Here is a 22,548-nt window from a genome sequence, read left to right on the forward strand (position 1 = left end):
ATGTATATGTCTTTTTATGTCTAGCTGCTTAAATGTTACGCTGGTAAGTGCTGAGTATCAGCATAGCTTACGGAAGCAAAATTTTTTTTTGCTACATATCGAGGGAGATTGCAGATCCCAAATCCCAAATCCCGCAATGCACGACACCAAGGGAAATGCTTGCGTGTGCTTCGGACTAATATTCTTAAACTGGAGTACTTGTGTAAATTTCATAATGACAAGCAGCTCTAGAAACTTGGCAATTTATTTTATTGGAATAATATATCGTCATGCTTGCTGTTAGCTGGTGAAGCTACCGACGACGGTGAAAAAATGGGGCCAGCAGGTGAAACTAGTTTATCACAAAATGATCCAAGTTTACAGTACATAGATTAGTAATCAAAAAGAAGCGGGGCATAATGAACATGGTTTACAGCGATATCTCTTCTATCGTTGAAATCGTTTTCAAAGAAGTATCGTTTTTCGAATAATAATGGTGGAATAAACCGACATTTTTCTTGATGGTAACAGATTCTGCATCCTACGCACATATAAAAATCGAAAGATTCAAAAAGATAATTCTTAGTTTCAAAATGCTATACCATTGGTCAAACTAGCCAGAAACCAGCAAACCGCAGTAATGCAACGATAACGAATAAGAAGAGCCGTTGGAGTAAATGATAGTTATAGCACGGCTCGGCCGTGATATGGCATTTATCACGCGCGGAGTAAGTGGGATAACTGTTTTATCGTACGCGTTTTCACTATGAACACCCAAGAATCCTTACAGTCAGTCTACTTTTGCAGTAAACAAACAACCTGATTTCGTAGATGCATGGCAATTCAATTTAAGTGATTCATAAACAGACGAAGAAGAAATGTAGGGCAACATTTCGCATGCCCAGGCCTTTGCAATGGCTGATACAGCCCGGGTCAAATTCAAACTCAAACTCAAATGTGACACAGCAAAGTCCAGTATCGAGCGTGACAAATGGAACAGTAATAAGATTCGATGCCACCAATGCAAATGGTGAGCGCATTGGTGAAGTTGTCTATGGTGTTGTTGCTGCATTGTCAAATTAAAGTGTGAATGCCAGCATCAACTTGGATATTTGATTGAATAAAAGTTGCAGCAAATCTTGCTTGTTCCCAAAAAGGAGATAAATCCTCCCAAAAAGGAAAACCTCGCAGTGATAATTGATTTATAGCCACTCATTTTACTTAAGAAAACTCCTCTTACCGTACTTGAGTTAATTGCTTTACCATACGACGGAGAATATATATTATGATCGATGGTACCAAAACAAATGTATACAGCACATTCATTGTGTGAAACATGGCTTTCTAGCAAGTTATTCTGTACTGTATATGACGTATATAATATGCGCTGATTAAGGGCATGTAGATCAGTTTGGAGCTAATAATAATCATATCGTAATTGTTAGTTTTTGGAGTACAGTATTGAGTCTGTATTGGTCGCACTAACACCATTTGTGATATTTGGCTTGACAACTGTCTTGGAACCACATATGCGATATCATTCCCGTTGTTGTTGTTGCTCTTCTCAACAGCATTCTATTGTGTAATTGTCCAAACATCAAAATTATGAGTTTGAACGCTTCGATCTTAAGGGCGTCATTCGAAAAGCAATCGCTATCATACACTTAATGTAAGCTTACGATGAGCTTCGACAAAAACTCAACCTACCATATCATGTAACGATGTTAAAGAGAAAAGCGACATATGTCTAGCCACAGTAAAACTCCAGTTTCTGAAACTCGTGGAAAAAGCAAACTCTGCAGCTTTTGTAAATGCTCCACAGTATAGCCTACATATCACATCATAGCTTACTGCTTTAAGGTCTCTCTTTGGAGCAAATTTTCATTTTTTTGAAACTGATTTTTGGAGTTCTCACTAGGGTGTCTCAAACATTAAAATTTTCCAAAATCTGCAGAGTTCCGATATCTCCAGGGAAGGAATCTGATTGGCTAGAGTGCAAAAATCTGTAGATTTTGAAAATCCACCTCCTGAGCACGGATTTTCTACAAATTTTCAAATATCCTGATGTAGATCACGATCTTTTGACGAACAGATCAATTTTTTTCGCTTACAAAAGAAAAAGAAAGATGCGCTTGTTTAGACCGTTTTATAACTTGAATGGGATATATATTTTTACAAGTACTACAATACAGTGGTTGAGAAGTTTAGTAAAGGGTCTCAAAGTTCTCTCCAGCGATTTCGTTTCCTATTGGCTACTTTCAAAATCCGCTCGAAAATCCGTTCATCAGATATCTGAAACAAAAAAAGATGTTTGAGACACACTACTGTATTGGTTTTTTCCCTATTACTTCGCGTACCCCGTATATCACTTTGCAATATTGCCGACAAATTGACAACTCTGTTTTCGGCAACAAGGATCCTTACTCATGCAGCAATAGTCTTTTCTTCCTTTCTAATGAAGGTTGCAGGTTGCAGCAGCAAGATCAACCTTTGGAGATTGAGCATATATTGGTTGCTACTTGCTAAAGTGCTGTAGCTTCATAACTGTACTTAGAATATGCTTGCACGTCACGTGAAGGACTTCCGTGACAAGGTAATCAAGCGCCCATAGTACATAGCTGCATTGAAAAGGGTGCCCCTCGCTCAACTTCAAGATAGTCCGCTATTTATTTACCTCACAACATGTGTGTGATTCTAAAGGGTGATCACTATTCCAAGGATAATAATAATGATCGCTAACCAATGTCGGATACAAAGAAGACGCAGATCAAAAATCACGAGAAGTTCTAGCGCGTCGGTTCAAAGGCTGCTGCTGAGAAAATTATACATATCTGTTCACATCTATTCTACTATGTTTAAACAGCATGCAGACCAATCGATCGTAAGGGTCGACTATTACAAGTGTATGCTGTTTTCCTTCTTATAGCGACCATTGAGACAACATTTGCGCAGGACTGACAGTAGAAAGGGTAAATAAGCGTTACTCTCATGATTTCCAAACTCCTATTTTGAAGATAAATTTCACCCCAGACCCAAATTATTTGCCCATATTCGGACGCCGTACGGGCCTCTACAAGCTCTACGGAACATACCCTGTGGCCTCTGCGGTGTCACGCCGTGCACACCGTAGAAATTATAGTATGCTCAGCCTACCATAGCACCAGCTTTCTCCCTTCTTTTTCTCAGAATAATTCTCACTACATTGCGTCCTCCATTTCGACAATAAGCAACCAGGAACCCCAACCAGAGCATCTTTTTCCGGTAGCATACAGTATTATATATATGTATCTGATTTAAATTATGAGGATTAACGCTCAACGCAGTATTGAGAAAATAAGTAACAGAATAGGTGCTTATTACACATAATAAAAAATCATATCCGCAAAACAGGTCTAATAACATACAATGTATAAGTAAGCATAATAAGGATTATAAAAGAGCTCTTGATTTACAACGGCGTATATACATTGCTGGCTCTATAGTGTTTCTTCTGAAAGTACTGCATCTGGCAGAGAAATATCTTCGTCAGGCATAGTATAATCTACTGGCGGCATATACTCATACATCAGCTCGTCATGTTCCTTCTCAATATCCTCATATGTCTCAGCATGGACAAAGTAAACGTCTTCGTCATATTCATCGTCCGCATCGTCACCGTATTGTTCGTCGTTGTCGATCTGTGAAATTTCACCAACAGTACGCGGTTTGCTGCTTCTGATATTACATTGGAGACGTTCAGCTTGTTCCAAAAGATCACCAAGAATAGCTTGCCACCCATCGTCATGCGTCGCCTCTATGGCATCTTGAATGGCGCTATAACGTGCTGCAGCGTATGCTTCCAGATTCTTTTCTTCGTCCTAAGTGGAAAGTTGAGATCACAGTATGGAGTTTCAATGAAGTACCATAGCACTAACCTCGATCATTATCAGCTCTTCCTCGGCGCGCTTAATGTTTATAATACCTCTGAGAACGTCGACGTCGTTGCTTTCTGCTATATGGTGCTGTTCCCAAAATCGTGTCTCCAGATGACAGACATCCTCCCACTGGACTTCAGGCTCCAACAACAGATGGCAAGCAGCATTGTATAGCTTCAATTGCTTTTCAGCTGCAGTGCTTTGTTTCTTGATTGCGCTTCTAACTTTCGTGCTTACTCTTTCGCCTGTTTCATAATTAATTAATTATATCCATCAGCAGCGCTTTCTCATTTTTACACTTCAAAAAACAGATATACAATACCTATTTTGCCCTCTCGATTACGCAGCTGATCATACATCATCTTACGCGAGATTATATGTGATTTTAGTTTATACAGGCTATCTTCCTTTTCTCGCTTTGCTTTTGCTTCTTTTGCGCTTGCGTATTCTGTGCTATTTATCTGCCATCTTCGTTCAGGCTTTAGCACCCTTTCAAATTCTGGTAACATTGTCTTCAGCGATCTCGAGCTTTCTTGAGAGCTTTCGAAGCAATCTAAATTTCTCGTCTATTGATGATAGCAATAGCTTAATACGCATAAACGAAAGGGAGTAGAAATCGTTATACATACCTGCTTCCGCCATAGTCATATTGGCACATTTATCTGGATCTTGAAGCTCCCTCGATAAAGTAATGCGCTCCGCTCTAATGATGTTTTCCGAATGGTTTAGTTGTCTAAGTATTTTACAGTACTCTACAGAAACACTTTGTAAACTCACTCAACCGCGTAAAAATGTTCTAGTTCTTCATAATACTGTATTTTTACTGATAGAGGTTTGATACCAGTGAATATAGTACGATCTTTCGATTTTTTATGGACGGTATCTTTGTACGTCTTCCATTCTTCTTCGAATCTGAGCTCATCTATCTTCCCGTCCTCGTTTCACCACCAGCATGGCGTACCGCCGGAAGCTACAAGGGTAGCTCTGTGTCGCAAGTATGCAGACGCTTGTTCGATGATTGCCTTTGCCCTTTTCGTCCGTTTTTTAAGCGCGTAGCCTATCGGTACTATTATGAGTATCACGCAATCATTTATAACTTCATTTAAAATCATGCATACACATATTGATTATAGTCTTGGCTTTCGAATGACCAATCGCATGCTGTAAAACGAACAGACGTCTCTTGGTGCTCATTTGTCTAGTCATTGAGACAAATCCTCCAAGGTAGGACCAAAGACGCTCAAGTCCTTCTCCATCTGTCAGTCCAAAGCCGCTTATGAATCGTGGATGATAATCGACCTGGCAAGACATTGAATGGGCGTATGCATGGAAAACGGAGACGGCCATCTGTGATCCAGCTTGAGCAAAATTGGGAAATGCTTGCTAATGGTGCATAAGTAAATAAAGATCAGTTTGTTTACCGGATGCGATGATATTCTTAGACACGGCAAAATACCTTAAATGATGGTTCAAAGCGACAACCAAGATCATACAAAATATTGACATCTTTGTATCCCTTAGTGGCAACAGCAAGCACAGATAGAGTATATTTGTACCTATACAAAGCTCAACATGTAAGTGCATATTATACGCTAGGGATTATAGACTGCATGCATGTAAAAAGTATTAAAATTACTTTTCACCAGAAGCAAAGATATTCGTAAACTTAAGTGGAACATTGTGTCTGCCGCATACACAGCCTACTATTCCACTTTCATAGAACTTCTCGACAGCATCAGAAACGGACGTAACAGCTTTGAGCTCACTCTCGCAAGGCTTATTGACGGCATTGGTGACTTCATGCTTTTCGTAAACGTCATGCATGTTATCAGCCGAGAAAAACGTCGCTGCTTCAGCTTTTTTTGTATCATTTGCATGTGCTTTGCGTCGTCGCAATTGCATGTTGCCATCGACTGCGACGAACAGTTTTCCTTCCTGTGTAAATTGTATATTGAGTCATTAGCTCATCAAAATATCATGACAGCACTAAATTATAAAACGAGAAGGAGACCTTGGGACAAGCCAGACACGCATCTCGCTCCATTGGAGTATTATTGCTGAGCTCGTTAACCATTTCATCCGTCACTTTTTCTTTCAGCTCCATGTATGCTGTATGTGCATTTCCTAAAGTCTTTCGAATTCTATCAGGATTCTTTATTCCATAAAATTCAAATGTATATACAATACATTAGAATAACTGTTATGATAAGTGATTTCGCTCCATTGTGTTATCATCTGATTATTATATTAGCAGTAACAGTACCTCAAACTTGTGCACATAAGAGCAAGCATTTCCAAAGGCTTGTGCTGCTAAATGACCTTCAGCCAAAAGCGCAGAATAGAAATCAAGCAATGGGAGATGAAATGCTGTCCTCGGCGAGGCGGGAGATGACGGAAACAAGTGATGGTAAAGCAAGGTTGAGGCGTCTGATTTACATTCACAGAATGGTATTTTATAACTTTTAATGCCTGTTTCGTATTGTTTTGGACGGCATTTATAGGAATGTTTTAGCAGTTGTCCATATCACAGTATGTTTGGTAATTATTAATGCAACGTAATGCGTTACCGGTAATGAAAACGCAAAGGATCTCCCGTTTCTTTGTTTTATCGCATGTAGTGCAGCGCGCGTCGAAAAACGGAGTCGTATCGGCCAGACTATAGTCGCTACTTCCCTTGCACTTTACATAGTCTTTCGGTAGCACCTTAAAAACCTCGGACCAGTTTTCATCAAGAGCTTCCAATTTCCTTTTATGTTCTTCGATGTCATGGTCATTCAGACGAAACACTGTCAAGCCTTCATTAAAAGCGCTACCAGGACCGTCATAGTCGAGATCATCGGTTTCTCCGTGATCTTCGCGTTACAAAGTATATGTTATCATAAGCAAAGATTTAGTGTGCTTATAAGCGAATCAGTTACCTAATTGATCATGCTGTGAATTTTGACGCGTATCTCTTATAGTGGGAGCAGAAGCTACAACTGCATCGTCACCAGCATACACTTTGCGGCTTTTCGTTCTCGTTTTCCCATCGCTCAACATCGTGGATTCCACTAGGTCCATGGCGTCGTCTTCGTTGAACCGATCGTTAAAACTCATGATCTAGTGCTAATAAGATGGTGCGGTCTGTTGTTTGTTACTTTGTAGCTAAGAACCTTCAAAAGATTATTTTTCATTTCAGTTCTCTATATTTATATTGCAACACATATTAAGTTGATCACTTCTGTTTATTGCTCAGTAAACGTGCAACTTGACAAAAAAGTACCACGCGCTTGAGGAAAGCTTCTTTTCTTGTAATTTTTTATGACGATCCCCTAATCCACAATTTATTTTGTACACAGAAGTACGTTATGTAATAGGGTAAAAATGCTCGGATGCTAGAAACTGTTTCAAATTTCCTTGCTTTCTAAGAGTATTACTGTGGTCATTTCCAAATTGCATGAAGAAATCCTCCTAATAATTTCATCATTCTCGCTCCACCTCTACCCATCTACCACCACACCGTCTAACTCTTTTTGTTCTATGCGGTTTTTTTTCAGTTATGGCCTCATATTCTTTGTATATGTATAGTATCCTTGTCCATGTCAAGGAACGACCACATGTCCCCTAGCGCAGATCACTCTGTCTTCTACAGTAAAATCATGATCTGTAATTTAATAAATGAACTAACATACCTATTGGATGCTAATATATCGCTTTTATCAATAGCAACTTTTTAAAATGTGCTAAACCATTTAATTTAAAGCTTTTCAAAACTAATTTGGCCATTGATAAGGGCATCATACAGCTCTGACCATCTCTTATACGGCATGTCACTCGGGCACAAAGCAGTATCTGCCTTTTCGCCAAAATCAAAACCCGTGAATTCGCACCCCAATGTTTCATTTCTGTAGCGAATTATGCCACCGTCTGACACCCTCTTGAAACCTTTCCACGGAAACTTTGTCGACTTCGTTGTCTACATACATTCCTTAACAAGTATTGATACATTGATAACTGCAATGCAGGCACTGCTTGTAACATACTACAGAGTTCAACCATGAGGTCCTTAACCGTGCTTTTCTTTTTGGTAGGCTTTCTGGTCAAACGAGGGCCTGGCGAAAACGAATAATATACATTAGTAGCTCCTTTTAACAATGCTATGGTGTGTTAGCGATAGTTGCCGCCTGTTGTTCCTATAGTGACAGATTGTTGTTAAGAAAAGCTAATAAATAGATAATCCTTTTTCTCAATAACGTGTTACTATCACAGTGTATGATAGTATTAACCTTGACAATGTCGATGGAAGTTTGGACGCCCTCCCATCTTATTCAATGCGTTCTGAGCTTTCTCTTAATAGTTGGTATTAGAACCTTGAATATGAGCATTTCTAAGAAACAGATTTACTACTTTACATACTAGATGAGACTATAGGTGTAGTAAGCATCCAATCGGTCTCAAACTGGGGAGACATGAGCGTGCCGACATTCCATCCTATGGCCACGCTAGCACGGTGGTTAACCGACATGATCTCGCGTCTGAAAGCTCTCCCAAGCTGCTGACGAACATCTAGATCCATAGGAGCCGGTTGCTCCATCATATGGTTTATGCGCTTGACCTTCTCTTCAAGCTTTTTCTGGTGCTCCTCGTTCATGCGAGCACAGATCGCAGCCAGTTGAGCAGTTGTCGTTGTCAACTCTCCATCGTTATACTGTCTGATAATATCTTCCCATTCTATATACTAGATAAGTAAGAATTCTCATTTTACCTATATACAAAATAGCAAACCTTCTCGCTCTTCGTCAGTGCTATCTTGAGAAAGGAAGTGAGTTAACGCGTCCAAGTGGACCACTTTTTGGTTCCCTTAGGGCGGTAATATTTGTCGCTGGAAGCATTTGACTGCTCTGGTTGGGGTTCCTGGTTGCTCATTGTCGAAATGGAGGACGCAATGTAGTGAGAATTATTCTGAGAAAAAGAAGGTGCTATGGTAGGCTGAGCATACTATAATTTCTACGGTGTGCACGGCGTGACACCGCAGAGGCCACAGGGTATGTTCCGTAGAGCTTGTAGAGGCCCGTACGGCGTCCGAATATAGGCAAATAATTTGGGTCTGGGGTGATAAATTTCCAGCGATATTATAGTACTTGTTGCTCCTTGTAACAATAATATATGTGAGAAATCACTGCCATTATGCCATAAAGTTATGATTGATTGTTTGTCTTGTAGTATGAAGAAGAGGTTGGGATCGAAGCATTGCAAATGCAGCTATTTCGATCACGATCCTTCCCCCCCCAAAAAAAAAAAATCCATGTTGACATCCTTTTCTGCCCCCACTTCCTCCGCCCCCCAATTTCCACATAGAGGGAAAGAGTGTAGCGTGCTTTACTCTTTTTTCCCTTTTATCCACACACTTCCCACTTACAGTCAACCTCCATTAAAACAATAGTTGAAAAATTGCTCTTCTTTCAAAAATGACAGTGGACCATTCATACCAACGACCATTCCATGTTAGTAAATCCCTGCGTGAGCTTATTCGAAAACCGCGGCAACAGAAAAAACAGCACGATTTGACACTACCATTACCGTCACTTCCTGATGACGCCGGTACACCCAACGACTATGTTTATGATATTTTATACGAGTGTCAAAGAGGGTAAAGCCTTGCAGTTCATTTCTACAATCTGAACCATGTGTTTATTTAGCCAAAAGAAAGTGACATTCACTCATTTCGCCGTTTTCTCTTCCTTCCTTTCTTTTAGGTCGTGGATGGTCGGCTATAGCTCCAAAACGTAATATAACCCTTCTCCTCTTTTTTTGCTCTTGTTAATATAGCCAGCAGTTTTATGAATGTGTCTTCTAAACAAGAGTATATACGACGTGCTAGGCTTTTACAGTTCGATGCGAGTCCATGGTGTGACGCCAACATGGAGTAAAGTTTTCTTTTGATTTATGCAAAAGGACAACTTCAACTAATGCAACGACATACACGTTTAACTCACGCTAAAATGCTATGTACAGATATACCCCGATGGATACTAAAACTTATCAATTACCGGATCCAACATGGCAATGGGTAAATGGCCTGCATTGATTTAGCATCATTCGTCTGTATCAAGATGTGTTAATAGGGAAGCAATGATGATTTAGGTCAGCAAAGAATGGATGGTCGATATGTCAGGTGATGTCGATGAAGGTAATATGGAAACAACATATCAAGAGTAAAGGCTACATTGAAAAGGGCATCTTTTAACGATAATAGTTTTATACTCTAAAAGCTGGATGGCAGTACTCATTAAAGTTCCACGGAGCGGTCTGGCACGGAAACTATAAGCACTTTCGATCGTTTGTTCGACGTCGACGATGGATCCGTTTACGACGTCGATTGCCACAACACACCGCTGATTCGCAAGCGATGCAACAACTGAAGAGGGATAGTGTTAAGCTTGTGGATGTCGATAATATTGCTGACTACGACGATGAAAACAACGACATGATTGATAAACCTAGACGTACTTCATCCATGGCATCGTCATCATCGTCCGTGGCCAGTCATGAAGAATTGGTCAATGCATTGGGCGCTTGTCGACTGGATCGGGAGCGGCTCGTAGTTTTTGAAAGGGCATTATCCATATCAAACGCATCGAAACGTTTGTTCAATGCGCAGGTATTGAACATGTTTGATTTCCAATCCTCAAAATGCTTGGTATTACGGGTAACGAAATACACTTTCATCATTTGACTATATCTATTCGTAAGGCGTTCACGCGAATTAACAAATCATTTCTATACAAATGCTTTTAGCGAATACTCGAATTACGATACAGTTCACACAATCCAGCACCATCATCTTCGCTTATACAATTGACAGCAGAAGAAAAAGAATTATTACAAACACTTGGGTTTTATTCAGATATGCAGAATATCATTGACGAATTCGAAGATTCCCACTAATACTTTCTACACTTGCTCTAAAATCTTCTCCACCTCTTACCTCATTGTAACGTCATTTTGCTTCTATATCATCCATCCTCTCCAACAAAAAAGCTTGCACACACATATACATGCACAAAATAAGGCATCAGCGCCATACATGCAGCCACGCACGTTATACGTTATAATAAACCAATTCCATCGCGACTTTCAATTGCTGTTGCTGTATTGTCGTCAAAAACCAACTTCTTTCTTATTGCCACAACGATACGAATTCTATACGAAAAAAAAAGAGTATAAGTATAAACACACTCTTCTTTAAAACATATAATATCTCCATTGTTTAAACAGTACGCAGCACTTATAAAAAGCTGGTAAAGTGTAAGACATGGAGTGGAAGTTTGTTCTTCCGCACAGTTTTAAGTATAGGAGCTGTAGAATATAAAAAGCAGCAACTAACTAGGTAAAGTGCGGTGGATGGGTGAAGGGAACTGCATAAGTAGAGAAATAAGAATAGCTTACCATATTCAAACATTGTCGTATCGATGTATTGGCCAATGGATGGATTCATGATGGATGACTAGGTCAAACGGATGGATGGATGTGTTGGTACATGGGTAGATGTTTGATAAAAAGGAGAGAGAGGAAGTGATCGAGGATGAACCGAATGGATTTGAGGCCCATTACCAAAAATTGTTTGGGCTTCTTGGAAGTTTTGAAAGCCCGGTTCTCGAACATTGGATCAAGCGCGAAGCGATTCATTACTGAATTAACAAAGACGACACAACAAAAACGTTGCTCCTATATTTAGCTACTATGTTTATCGTGTTTTTCTCAATGGAAACAACATTGCTTGTGCGTTGTACCAAGATTGTGGTTTGCATAGGCGTTTGTTTGCTGGTTGCACATACATACTGTCCCTCGACATCGGTCCTATCTTATACTTGATTGGTGACAACTGACCATAAATAAAAACGAATTGGCTGTTAATCAGACATTGCATTATGGCTTACTACTGTATCTCATGAAGTAAGAATTGTGTGTGTTTTTTTCTTTTCTTAATGTAAGTAGTAGACACATTGAGCACCAATTGATATTAATAAAAGTGGACGGCTAACATCGCCGAACCCAACGGAACAACAAGAGAGGAACAGGGAGCCACAACAAATAATGCAGTGTGCTCTCATTGTTTACTGCTTTTTGCCACGGAGAACATCTAGGGCTGGTTCCGAAAGGCACACGGTCACAAGGACGGGTATCATCAAATTAACAACAAAGGCAGATGATCAATTTGCACATATTACTCTACATGGCCCACATAGTAATTCTAATTGAGTAATACATGTCGTTTCTCGGATTAACAAGAGAGAAATCTGTGCTACCCTGATCTGCCTTATCGTAGCTGCATTAAAAACCATGACGGGAAAATGAAATCCCTTTGATGAAGCTCACATATACTCCATCGTTTTTATACTGCCCATTGGACAAACAGGTATTTTCTTGATATGATGGAGAACAGGAATATGTACAAGTGTTTATTTTGTATACAATAGACTATAGCTGCTTGTGTTAGTTGCTGCTACTACTGGGTCCTTCCTTGTTGAAAAATAATCACCATTCTGCGCCTGTTCATCAACTGCATCATCGGCCAGACAAGAGTAATGTTGACGCACCTTGGCGCATTCGGCAGACCAATCGACGACCATGCACAAAAACAGCAATTGTGCTAAAGCATATATAAGATAGCCAATCCCAAAGGCGACCCAGACGCCATTCACGCCGAACCACGGTGACGAATAATAATTGTCATCGTGGGCAGTAGTGGAATTTTTATCATAACGGAAAATCAAAGTGTAACCCAAGGGCACTGTAACACCATAAAACGCAATCACAGAGATGAAAGCCGACACCTGTTGCCGACCTAGTCCGCGCAGAACACCTGACAACTGACCAGCGATCATCCCGAACAATTGGAAGGACGCTAAAAGTGGTAGGCCAGTCGAGATAAGCTGTGCGACCACTGTATTGTCCCGAGTAACAAACAAGTACGGCAAAGTGTCCCGGAATGTCCAAAAAAAGACCGATAGTGGCATCGACAAAGTAAGTGAGACCCAGCAGCCCATATGGAAACTTAAGCGTGCACACTGTACATATCCATGTCCGATATGATGCCCCACGCGTGTCGCTGATGCGGCAGCAAGACCAATGGCGACCGTATGTGAAGAAAGGTGAAAACGTAAGAGCACCGATCCGGCGGCAATGAGTATAGAGCTGTCATTATCACTGTGATTGCTATTACTACTCCTAGTGGCAAGATAAGAGATCGCTAAAATCGACAGTTCCGCAACGTAGTATTCGGAGCATATCACAATCAGGTTGCTCATGACCAGCTTAATAAACCTCAGCCATTCTTTCTGGTTGACCTTGCTACTGCCACCATCGCCAGCTACAGCGTCGTTGACGTTTTCAATAACAAGACATCGTTGTAAGCACCAGCCGCCCCAGCAATTAATGTTGGTTTTCCGAATAAAACTTGCGTAAAACAATTGTGCGCCGAGCATGAAGAATATCGCGATGGAGATACCAATCGGCACACCTGACAAGCCCATGCCAACGTTAAATGAAAAGTACTGAAGTGCGCCATTTAATACGGCACCAATTAACAGGATATACACGGACGCCATTGTTTCGCCTTGTGCTTGGAGATACTTGCGATGTGCGTCGAATGTCACGTATGCGACTGCACTCGGAAAAATACATCGCAGATAATAGCCTGTGTATGTAGTAATGCAGCGTTGTATTTAGCAAAGCTAAGAGTACATACAGTAGATTGCATACAATGGTGGCGTCATTGATGGGTGCACATAGACATTATATTAGAATATTGTATGTACCTGCTTTGGCAGCGAGCTCGGGTTCTTGGCCCAATGCTTCTAAAATCGAGGTACCGTTCCAAAGGACAACGCCAGTAACCATACTCCACATAACCAGAACAAGGTATACGCGCTGAAAATATACGCCGACCATGGTCTTGTCCTTGGCTCCTGTATATGCCTGTGAGCACAGCGTCTCCAAAGAGTTGGAGATACCTCCTGTTACGCAGTAATACATTACTGCTAGCAACATGTTCGCTAGCGTCACAGCTGCTAATTCTTGTGCGCCCTGTAGCATTGGTCATCATCATTAAAACTATCGCCAACTATTAATCGAGCATCAGAAAGTAGCTGTATTGAACATTCATACCATATGGCCGATCATTGATAAGTTTGTCAGTTCCATGGTTTGATGTAGTAAAATTGTGCCGGCAATTGACAATCCTTTCTTCAGCAACCACCGGAAGTCTTGAGTCGCTGTGACGTTAAAAATTCCGGTATCATGCGATGCTCGTTTGATTAATGCTGTTCGCTCATCGTCAATATTGTTATCCACATGCGTGTCTTCTGTCCAAAGCTTGCGTGCCAAAGCCATTACTATATGTTTGTTTGTATATAGATTGCTGTTGCTATGTCGTAGAGAAACGAAAGAAAAAGGTAAGGAAAATGACGAGGTGACAAGAAAACAAAAACATACATTGCGTTATTTATATAGCCAACAAATATCTGATACTACACCACACCGACCAATACGGCAAAGAACTGTTTTGTCTTATGTGGTCCAATTCTCGGTACTGCTTTTTCCCTTACTGCTCATGTGCTGTTGATATATCCTCAACAGAAAAGTTTGTGCCACTTGAATTATGTACTATGATGGCAGTCTTTTTCTTTATCTAAAACTAGAGGCCAGCGACGCATATACGTTAAGATTTCAACCACGCTCCACTTTCTCTTGCTACTGATAAATAGCAACTTGAAAAGTAAGTCAAGGGGTATGTATGGCCCCTCGCCATCATCCATTTATTAGCATCATTGTTCTGGTGCACCGATGACGGGGTTTCTTGTTGCAGTCTTGTTGTAGGCACTTCTTTCTTTAAATCTGAGTATTATACAGCTTCTGTTGTGGTTGCACGACCATTTTTACGCGTACGATTTCTGATAGCTCGGCAGCAAGACTTTTGCATGTTTGATTACTTTTTGTTGTTGCTACAGTCATAGTGCGTGTGAACCGGGAAATACTTACGCCCAATTGATCCGTATGTTATTAATCTACTGGATCTCGGCCAACAACCGTCCATTTTTCTACAACGTTATACCTTGTTTTCAACATGATCAAATTTCAGACCAATTTAAAGCATTCAATTGTATTCATGTTCATTAAAACTATTACGACAATAAGCAAGGACTGTAACATGTTAACAGCTAACACCCGCATAAGAAGCCATCTTCGACAAAATTGATCAGGATTGAAAAACACGTAAGTCAGGCAGAGAAAAAGAGCTTATGCAAGTACTGTAAAATGATAGAGTGCTTTGGGCTTCCAGCATCTTGTTTATTCCTTGTTTCCCTCCTTTCTGAGAAGCATTGAAAGCACACAACAAAAAAAGTCGATCAAAAAGGGCACAGTTTAATAACAGAAGAAGGGATTTGGTGATTCGCTGACTACAGTATTCCCATACTGATGATGATTGATCCTGAACAAGAAGTACTATATAAAGGACATCAAGTGCTTCACGTTGTATACATACAAAGTTCCAATTGCTAACTTCCTCTCATGTCTCTTTTGAGTATGCTACTATGTACTTTTGATGCAACGTGAGTTTCTTCATCATAAAAAATCACGGCACAAGTACTAACAAAGGTATATAATAAGCATTCATTTTAAGGATAGATAAAAAGAGTACGGAAGCTGCATAACAGACTACTTCGAGCCAACAAAATCTGAATTTAAACCTTAATGACCTTTCTGATGCTTCTACGTCGCTTTCAAAGCCGCCAACGGGCTGATACATGGCCAATTCTTGTTCTTCGTCGCTGATCGGCAGACGTTGCTTCTTGTTATTTTTCGACACCGGATGCAACTTGCTTGATCGTGCATCGAATGTATAACAAAGCGACCGAGATTCGCCGCTTCCTTGAAGTCTTCGCTCAACCAAGTATAGATACATGAAGTAGTGAAAGTGTTCTCAAGTAGACTGGTGCCGCAGAGCTTGAAGAAATATATTTCTGTTTGATGTGTTGGGGAAATTGCGGCTCCAGGCATTGAACGTTCTGATACGCGTTACGACGCTGTTCCTAAGGTCATTAAATTCAAAGATCAGTATATGATAATATTTGGAGATTATGTGTAAAATGGAAGCGGTCAAAGATTCAGTGAGCTGACTTGGAGTCAGCATGAATCACGGGGCTACTCGGTGCTTGACTGACAAGGCAACCATGGAAACAACTTTGGCAACCAACATATAATCGCCGCGGAAACAGTTCTCCCGAAAGCCAGTCGGCACAGTAACTCGTTACTAGACTTGTAACGGATACTTTTTTCTGACAGTAATTCAAAAGTATGATAGAGGAGGCAGCAGTGTTTTTTTCGGTTTTTAAGATATATTATTGTTATTTTTCTCTTTTTTTTTGGTTTATTTGTTATTTTCTTCCAGAAGTCAAATCCTTGAAGGCGGACAGGATACAGTTCTTGACTTCCTTGTAACTGACGATCAGACAAGATTCTTCGTCTCTAGACATCAAAACGATTTTTTCATCGACGCCCGCATCCAGCTATTTTGACATCAAGAAGTGTAAGTGGGTGCTGTGTCTTTAACAAAAAGTTTAAATCATAATAGAAGACGGCTCTCACCTTGTTAAGGCACGATAGTACATGCACCATGTTTACAACTGGGAGCCCGTTTTCGTCCACTTGATGGAATACATAATCACGGAATAATTTAATAATATATCGGTCACCGGTCTCGGACCAGCTTGGATCCATGTCAAATCTAATAAGCAAAATATAAAGTTCAACAAACACTGATTCATTACTTGGCTCCTACTTCCTTCCCTTGCCGGATTAATAATAAACTTACTCGGGCCGTTCATTGATGAAACCCATCTTTGACAAAAGTCGTACAAGCCGACCATTCTCTAATTCGCGACGCAACTCGCTCTCCAAACCATCAGCATACGACTGACTGCTATTGATCTCGTGAAGGATCCTAGGACCAATCATTCGTATTACTTCATCTACGGTCTTGGTCGCCATTGGTTCGCTCAACAAATAAAGCACAACATCCTTCAAATCAGGTGAATAGTATCGAGAGATAAGTTCGACCGATTGAGGAAGGCTATGGATCGATTGTGGAGAGTTGCACGCAAGTGACACGATCAATTTGCCAAAGGCCAACAAGTCGGCTTGTTGTTGTAAAGCAATGTTGTGCTCTTTCTCGAACTGCAAAACGTCTAGCATGGCAACGCAACCGATACGGACTCTGATGAAAATCGGTTAAGTATTCTTACATACGATTCAAACTATTGATTTCTTACCTATGCTTGCCAGTCATCAAAATTTTCGACGGTTCAATGGAACGCACTGCCAGTCCGGATCCATGGGCCGTCTTAATAGCAGATGCAATTTGGGTAATATAGCTCCACAAAGTAGTTTCCGGAATCAAGACAGAATTGATTCCTGCAGCCTGCAATTCTGCTTGCATCATGGCTTGACCCTGAGGAGTGAAGTACAGCGACTGTAAAGTTGATGCACACGGATGGTAGTCGTACACAAAAACGAGCGCTACAATACAAAAAAGAGGTTGTTGTTGTTCGTTTGTTTGTTTTCTGTCTTCAGATACATTCTTTCCTTTTATCTCTTTCTTTTCTTTTCTACGTTACATGAGTCACCAAAAGCTTGCGTTGTAAACGCCTCGAGAATAGGCACAATGTTGCAATGTCGGATCCTACGCCAATATTCGACAGATGCCATTGCCAGCTCGTTTATGAGCCGGAACGCTTCAATCCTCACAAGCGTATACGTACATCCGTCCACACTTGACACTGCTTTGTATACTCTCGAGGAATGTCCAAAAAACTGACTGTTTTGTGAGTTCTGTTCTTCTAATGGATACAGTGAGTGATACACATGTACTTCTTGCGGTAGTCCCAATTCGCGTGCTATGAAAAAGATGAGAGACGTATAATAAGTATAGCAAAAGGATTGAAATATTATGTAAACTACATTATCGTGGAGCGTCTATTTCGCCATATAGCACCATTAAAGACACACTTACCCGGAGCAGACAAAAGAGTGGCCTCGTTTCGTTGAGTCAACGATTCTCGCAACTTGTCCGGCATGAAGAAGGACTGGATGGCGCGCTGGTGCGGTAATGGATCAGCGACGGGAACCAGACCAGAGGTATACAGGTGGTACTGAAGCTACATAGTATATAGACAAGTATCGATAAAGAACAATGAGCGTGGTTGCAGCAATACGCAATGTATTACCGGCTGGCGAGTGAACATCGGCGTTCCCATGTAGTAGTATGCATCGGGTTGCATCATCGTCATCATATGCGAAGCGGCAGGCGATTGCGGTTGCGCTTGTTGGGGTTGTGGCTGCTGAGGTTGCTCCTGCTGAGGTTGCTGCGGTGATCCGACAGACTCCTTTTAATACAGACATACATGTTAGAAATGATACATAAACATTATAGGAGCAATATCAGAGGAAAACTTTAATTCCTACCTCATGCTTATGCAATACAACCTGTCCAAACTTCTTGTCCAGCGATTCTACCCCTTCATCTAGATAATTATCTCTGTATTCCCCCATTAGTAACCCCTTCTTGCGCCAGCATCCATCAACTTGGCTTGCCCCTCTCCAGTCTTCTTTCTTCTTCTTCGAGCCTTACAATTGTGAATCATTGCTTAAGCCATTGTCATCTGTAGAATCGCTTCTTTAGTATCTCGACAGTATATCGATATAAGTCCATACAAACATTTTGATAAAAACTCTTACCATTAGATGATGTCGCTGTTTCTTTATTAATTCCAAGGGCCACATCATCGCACATTGGGAGGATCAGTTTATATAAATTTATCCATCTTTTTCAATCTTTTTTATTTCATCATACGCAACAAACTTGACACGTTACCTGGCGTCACAACAACAGATTTGGGCACAAATACAGGAGCGTTAACGCTCTCTGCAGAGACGGACGACACCATGCCAGAATTTGAACGCGGCGATTGGATCCGTATTGTCGAATTACTGCAGTAAACTTTAATATCGATTTGAAAACGCTTTATTTTTTTAATGGCTTACTTTTCAGGACTTCCTTGCGGTGTAGGCTTGCCGTTATTCGTTCCGTTGGCATTGGTGGTAGTAGTATTGTTATTGTTGCTGTTGTTGTTGTTGTTGTTGGCAGCAGCAGCAGCAGCAGTAGCACTATTGTTGCTCTATAGTTACGGTTTTGATTTAGTACTCCACAGAAAGAAGGTGCTGTATCGAAGTGTCCCACTGTCGTTTAAAAAAAAAGTCATAACCACAAGGATAATTACCGATTCGTGGTTGAACTCGCATCCTTTGCCTTCGTATTTACAAAATCCGTGAATGATAACGTTCCGACACAACCTTTTTGCACTGCCTAAACAAGGATTGGCACAGTCCAAAAAGACAGAACTGAAATTAAGTTAAAATGGCCTTTTTTTTTCTTCTTTGACGGGGGAGAAAGTGCTTCAAATGTCTGAAAAGAAAGATATGAACCTTTGGAAACGGGTTTGTTGGGCGAAGGTTTTGCTTCGGGTGTTGAAGCATTTGAACCTTCCGTAGGTGCAACGATGGGGATCGCCGAAGGTGATTGCGGAGGAATGACAATTTGGGAAGCGAGCGACTTTTGCATTTCCTTCCGTTTTTTTAGTTTTTTTTTAAGCTTTTTTTTTTGTTTTTTTCGGAAATTGGGTTTAATTAATATAGAAAAGTAATTAAGTAAATCCTGAGCTCTTCGTGTAATGTCCCTCTACTTTTTTAAAAAATAATGAATCTCTCTATGGTGTTAAAAAAAACAAGAACAAGGAAAAAATATAAGGCTTTTTAAATTCAGCATCACGCGGGAGAAATAGGATACGTAGAAAAGGGGTGGTATTGGGTTGTTGTAGTTTTAGAAAAATCAATGACGTCAATGTTTGAATCTGCTGCTCCTTCGCGATTGTACGTGTTGCATTCTGCGTTGGTGCATCGTATAATACCAGTGACAAGAACATCTCGTCGTCTGTACTGGTGTAGTTTTGTCGGGTGGTGACATGCCCGACAAAGTACGACTGCTCCTATACTCGTTCGTAATGATTTCGTCGTAACTAATAGGGACTGCCTACCAGCCCTCGAGTCTTTCGTTAGCTCCACGATGGTGCCCTTTGATTCTGGAGTTGAACGAAGAGCTCCAAAGAAGTGAACAATCTGCTCGCACCCTGCTACTTGCCAGCTGCTGGTTGGCTTTTGGTGGTAGATTCCCCTAACCTGGCGACGAACCGCCATAAGCTTTCCATGTGAATCGCAGTTCCAGGTTTTGGCCTATTTCCCTTTTCGACGCTGCCTTTCCAGACCGACCCTCTTTTTGACGCGTCAAATGTAGAAAGCACGTATCGCTGAAAGCGAGTAGAAGTACAGTACTCCTGCAACCGACTTTTCAAGACGGTTGCGTGGTTGTTATAAACTTCAATCTGTTGCCGTGGCAACCAACAAGCAAAGGGAAAGAAAAGAAGAGTGACACTATTGACAGTATACAAACAGATAAATAACATATGGAACGCCTAAAAAGGTAGACTATCATCGTTCGCCCGCATAGAAAGAAATCGCTAACCAAAATTCAAGTCTCTTGTCCAGCACACACACACGCACAACATATCACACGTCTTGACGGAGTCCACCACTATAACAAAGCTTCCGGACGAAGTAATGCAAACGGATCAGACCTAACAGAAAGTCAAATTTTCAGATCGTTGGTTTGCTAAAGGATAAAAACTGAATAGATTCCTGTAACGTAATTATCGATGGTGTCATTCGCTACCACTGATTCGATCTCTCTGTGCGTGTCTGTATATGTGCACAGACATGCATGCGGTATTTCAAAGTCTGCTCTGAAACTGGTGATATCAGCTAACAACCAGTGGTATTTATTTAGCTGTCAAATCTTTGAGAAACACTACCTTCTTGCTGTGGTGCAAAACAATCATCAATTTATTCGACCTGTAGTGTGCGTGTGAATGTCGAAATGTGGGTCCCTCCTAACTCCACATGACGAATAAGCTGATATTTTATCACTGATCACCCATTAAAATGATAGGCAGCAGCAAGGACAGATCCGTCTATCTCTTTAGAATATTAATTATGCAATTAACCTGCGTCGTATGGATACTGTATTAGGTCACAATCTTATCACTAGAGAATCTTTCTTCATTATATAAAAGATTTAAAGAGCTACCGCCTTTTCATCGGTTATCATAAACAATGTAATAAAGACAACAAGAAGTATCAAGTACCAAATCTATGGATTGCATTATTCCAACTGGACCCTATCAACAAAAGAGAGTCTATGTGCAGTTTCTATTAAATATCGCTGCGATGCTTCGTGAGCGTAGCACATTATGACATCCTTTTGTATATGACCTAAGAATAATGTATGTGTAGCATGATCATCTTCATCCTCCTGTCCGTCTTCTGTTTTGCTCACATCATCGGTCATCGCCTCTTTTCTTTTTTGCATACACGTGTACACATACATATCGTAATATTATTTGCTCTTCAGGCTTCATTTCCTTATACAATATTAGATATATATTCAGCAAGACAAAAGCGATCAGGGAACTGGAGAACACAATATATCACCCGGTCCGTGCTGACGATAGTGGCAGTAGCAATATTAGTACATAGTAGTATAAATAAAATATAGTAGTACAGTACTGTAAGGGTAACCCAAAACGATTTCCCTCTGCCCCTCTCAGCTGTCACATGCGGTTTCACAGAAACGTGAAATGTTTTGGGTCAGATTGCACTGTCTATTACACCACCCATCAATCTATTGCTGTGTTGCATCGTGTATGTTTGTATGTCTTTCATTGAAAGGATTCAGTCTACTATTCGTAGAACGACGAAAGGTAATTGTGACCAAAGAGTGTGATAGTTGAAGCAGTACATACTAGTATAAAATTTGGTACACTGCTAGTACTGCACCCTGATGGAAGAGTGGGATGCTATCTTTTTCTTCCATTGTAACCCATCAATATATGGTTATTGCGACAGCATCATAATAATCCTCAGGGGACACATATACTATCATGATGATTTTCTACGAAGATTATCAGCAAGAGAAAAGTACAAGAACATCACACGAGCAAACGCTATTAAGAGATCAGCAGGATCATACATACTCTAAGACAACAACAGGGTTTCCTTTTCCTAGATACAACCAAAGTAGCGCCATACTATGCCTGCTGGTGTTGTTGCTGTTGTTATTGCTTAAAAAAAGATGATCATGATATATGATCAAAAGTCATTATGGTCATTATATAAGCAGATATATTATAAGTAACAAGAAGAAAAGGACAAGGGAAGAGCGCGTGATGTTGTCGCATGTATGTATGCGCATGCGCTCTCTTTTTCTAGTGCTTTTGCTGTTGTGCCTGTGGTATAAAGTGCACAGGGTACCTATTATTTGGGAAGTAATGTTAAATATATATTTAAGGAAAGCACGAGCACTGAGAACAAGAAAGACAAGTTGTTATAACCCGTAGGTTGTTTTTATAGACGATGATAGCAGTAAGCAGTAAGCAGCAGCACGTAAAGTGGGTTTGTTTCATCATGGACGCATACCAAACGTGGAGGTTACTCGCGGTTATTC

At 40.6% G+C, this 22,548-nt stretch overlaps 8 protein-coding genes across 8 annotated transcripts; 1 reads left to right on the plus strand and 7 right to left on the minus strand.

The window, feature by feature from the left end:
• Window positions 1-3,455: 3,455 nt before the first annotated feature.
• Window positions 3,456-4,541, minus strand: BDB00DRAFT_788721 (uncharacterized protein; the record flags this gene model as incomplete). Its single annotated transcript, XM_053120834.1, has 3 exons — window positions 3,456-3,836; window positions 3,894-4,138; window positions 4,523-4,541. The coding sequence occupies 3 exons, from the start codon at window positions 4,539-4,541 to the stop codon at window positions 3,456-3,458; spliced, it is 645 nt and encodes a 214-aa protein (XP_052978702.1).
• A 450-nt stretch (window positions 4,542-4,991) lies between these two features.
• Window positions 4,992-5,564, minus strand: BDB00DRAFT_910091 (uncharacterized protein; the record flags this gene model as incomplete). The annotated part of the gene is made up of 3 exons (XM_053128646.1): window positions 4,992-5,276; window positions 5,350-5,449; window positions 5,530-5,564. Coding segments are annotated over 3 exons (420 nt in total), but the record flags the coding sequence as incomplete, so codon positions are not given.
• Window positions 5,565-6,401: 837 nt separating this feature from the next.
• Window positions 6,402-6,989, minus strand: BDB00DRAFT_939620 (uncharacterized protein; the record flags this gene model as incomplete). The annotated part of the gene is made up of 2 exons (XM_053129321.1): window positions 6,402-6,745; window positions 6,812-6,989. 2 exons carry the CDS (start codon window positions 6,987-6,989, stop codon window positions 6,402-6,404), a joined length of 522 nt encoding a protein of 173 aa, XP_052978704.1.
• A 593-nt stretch (window positions 6,990-7,582) lies between these two features.
• BDB00DRAFT_910094 (uncharacterized protein) lies at window positions 7,583-8,798 on the minus strand (the record flags this gene model as incomplete). The annotated part of the gene is made up of 4 exons (XM_053128647.1): window positions 7,583-7,848; window positions 7,916-7,984; window positions 8,289-8,603; window positions 8,705-8,798. The coding sequence occupies 4 exons, from the start codon at window positions 8,796-8,798 to the stop codon at window positions 7,772-7,774; spliced, it is 555 nt and encodes a 184-aa protein (XP_052978705.1). The 3' UTR covers window positions 7,583-7,771.
• A 542-nt stretch (window positions 8,799-9,340) lies between these two features.
• On the plus strand, window positions 9,341-10,820 carry BDB00DRAFT_873353 (uncharacterized protein; the record flags this gene model as incomplete). The annotated part of the gene is made up of 7 exons (XM_053127080.1): window positions 9,341-9,522; window positions 9,629-9,658; window positions 9,754-9,798; window positions 9,888-9,942; window positions 10,017-10,062; window positions 10,145-10,581; window positions 10,671-10,820. The coding sequence occupies 7 exons, from the start codon at window positions 9,341-9,343 to the stop codon at window positions 10,818-10,820; spliced, it is 945 nt and encodes a 314-aa protein (XP_052978706.1).
• Window positions 10,821-11,018: 198 nt separating this feature from the next.
• BDB00DRAFT_828106 (uncharacterized protein) lies at window positions 11,019-11,354 on the minus strand. The gene has a single exon (XM_053123838.1). It carries the CDS (start codon window positions 11,332-11,334, stop codon window positions 11,161-11,163), a length of 174 nt encoding a protein of 57 aa, XP_052978707.1. The 5' UTR covers window positions 11,335-11,354; the 3' UTR covers window positions 11,019-11,160.
• A 980-nt stretch (window positions 11,355-12,334) lies between these two features.
• On the minus strand, window positions 12,335-14,267 carry BDB00DRAFT_910100 (mate-domain-containing protein; the record flags this gene model as incomplete). Its single annotated transcript, XM_053128648.1, has 4 exons — window positions 12,335-13,229; window positions 13,293-13,572; window positions 13,694-13,961; window positions 14,043-14,267. 4 exons carry the CDS (start codon window positions 14,265-14,267, stop codon window positions 12,335-12,337), a joined length of 1,668 nt encoding a protein of 555 aa, XP_052978708.1.
• A 1,860-nt stretch (window positions 14,268-16,127) lies between these two features.
• Window positions 16,128-19,789, minus strand: BDB00DRAFT_828120 (uncharacterized protein). Its single transcript, XM_053123839.1, has 14 exons — window positions 19,419-19,789; window positions 19,214-19,299; window positions 18,978-19,111; window positions 18,808-18,923; window positions 18,672-18,692; window positions 18,565-18,595; window positions 18,399-18,471; window positions 18,161-18,319; window positions 17,947-18,091; window positions 17,552-17,830; window positions 17,207-17,453; window positions 16,750-17,151; window positions 16,524-16,662; window positions 16,128-16,444 (listed from the first exon to the last, which is right to left on the minus strand). The coding sequence occupies exons 1-14, from the start codon at window positions 19,552-19,554 to the stop codon at window positions 16,313-16,315; spliced, it is 2,100 nt and encodes a 699-aa protein (XP_052978709.1). The 5' UTR covers window positions 19,555-19,789; the 3' UTR covers window positions 16,128-16,312.
• Window positions 19,790-22,548: the final 2,759 nt, after the last annotated feature.

Source organism: Zychaea mexicana (genome assembly GCF_025766255.1).
Source record: "Zychaea mexicana strain RSA 1403 chromosome Unknown BDB00scaffold_47, whole genome shotgun sequence".
Lineage (NCBI taxonomy): Eukaryota > Fungi > Mucoromycota > Mucoromycetes > Mucorales > Lichtheimiaceae > Zychaea > Zychaea mexicana.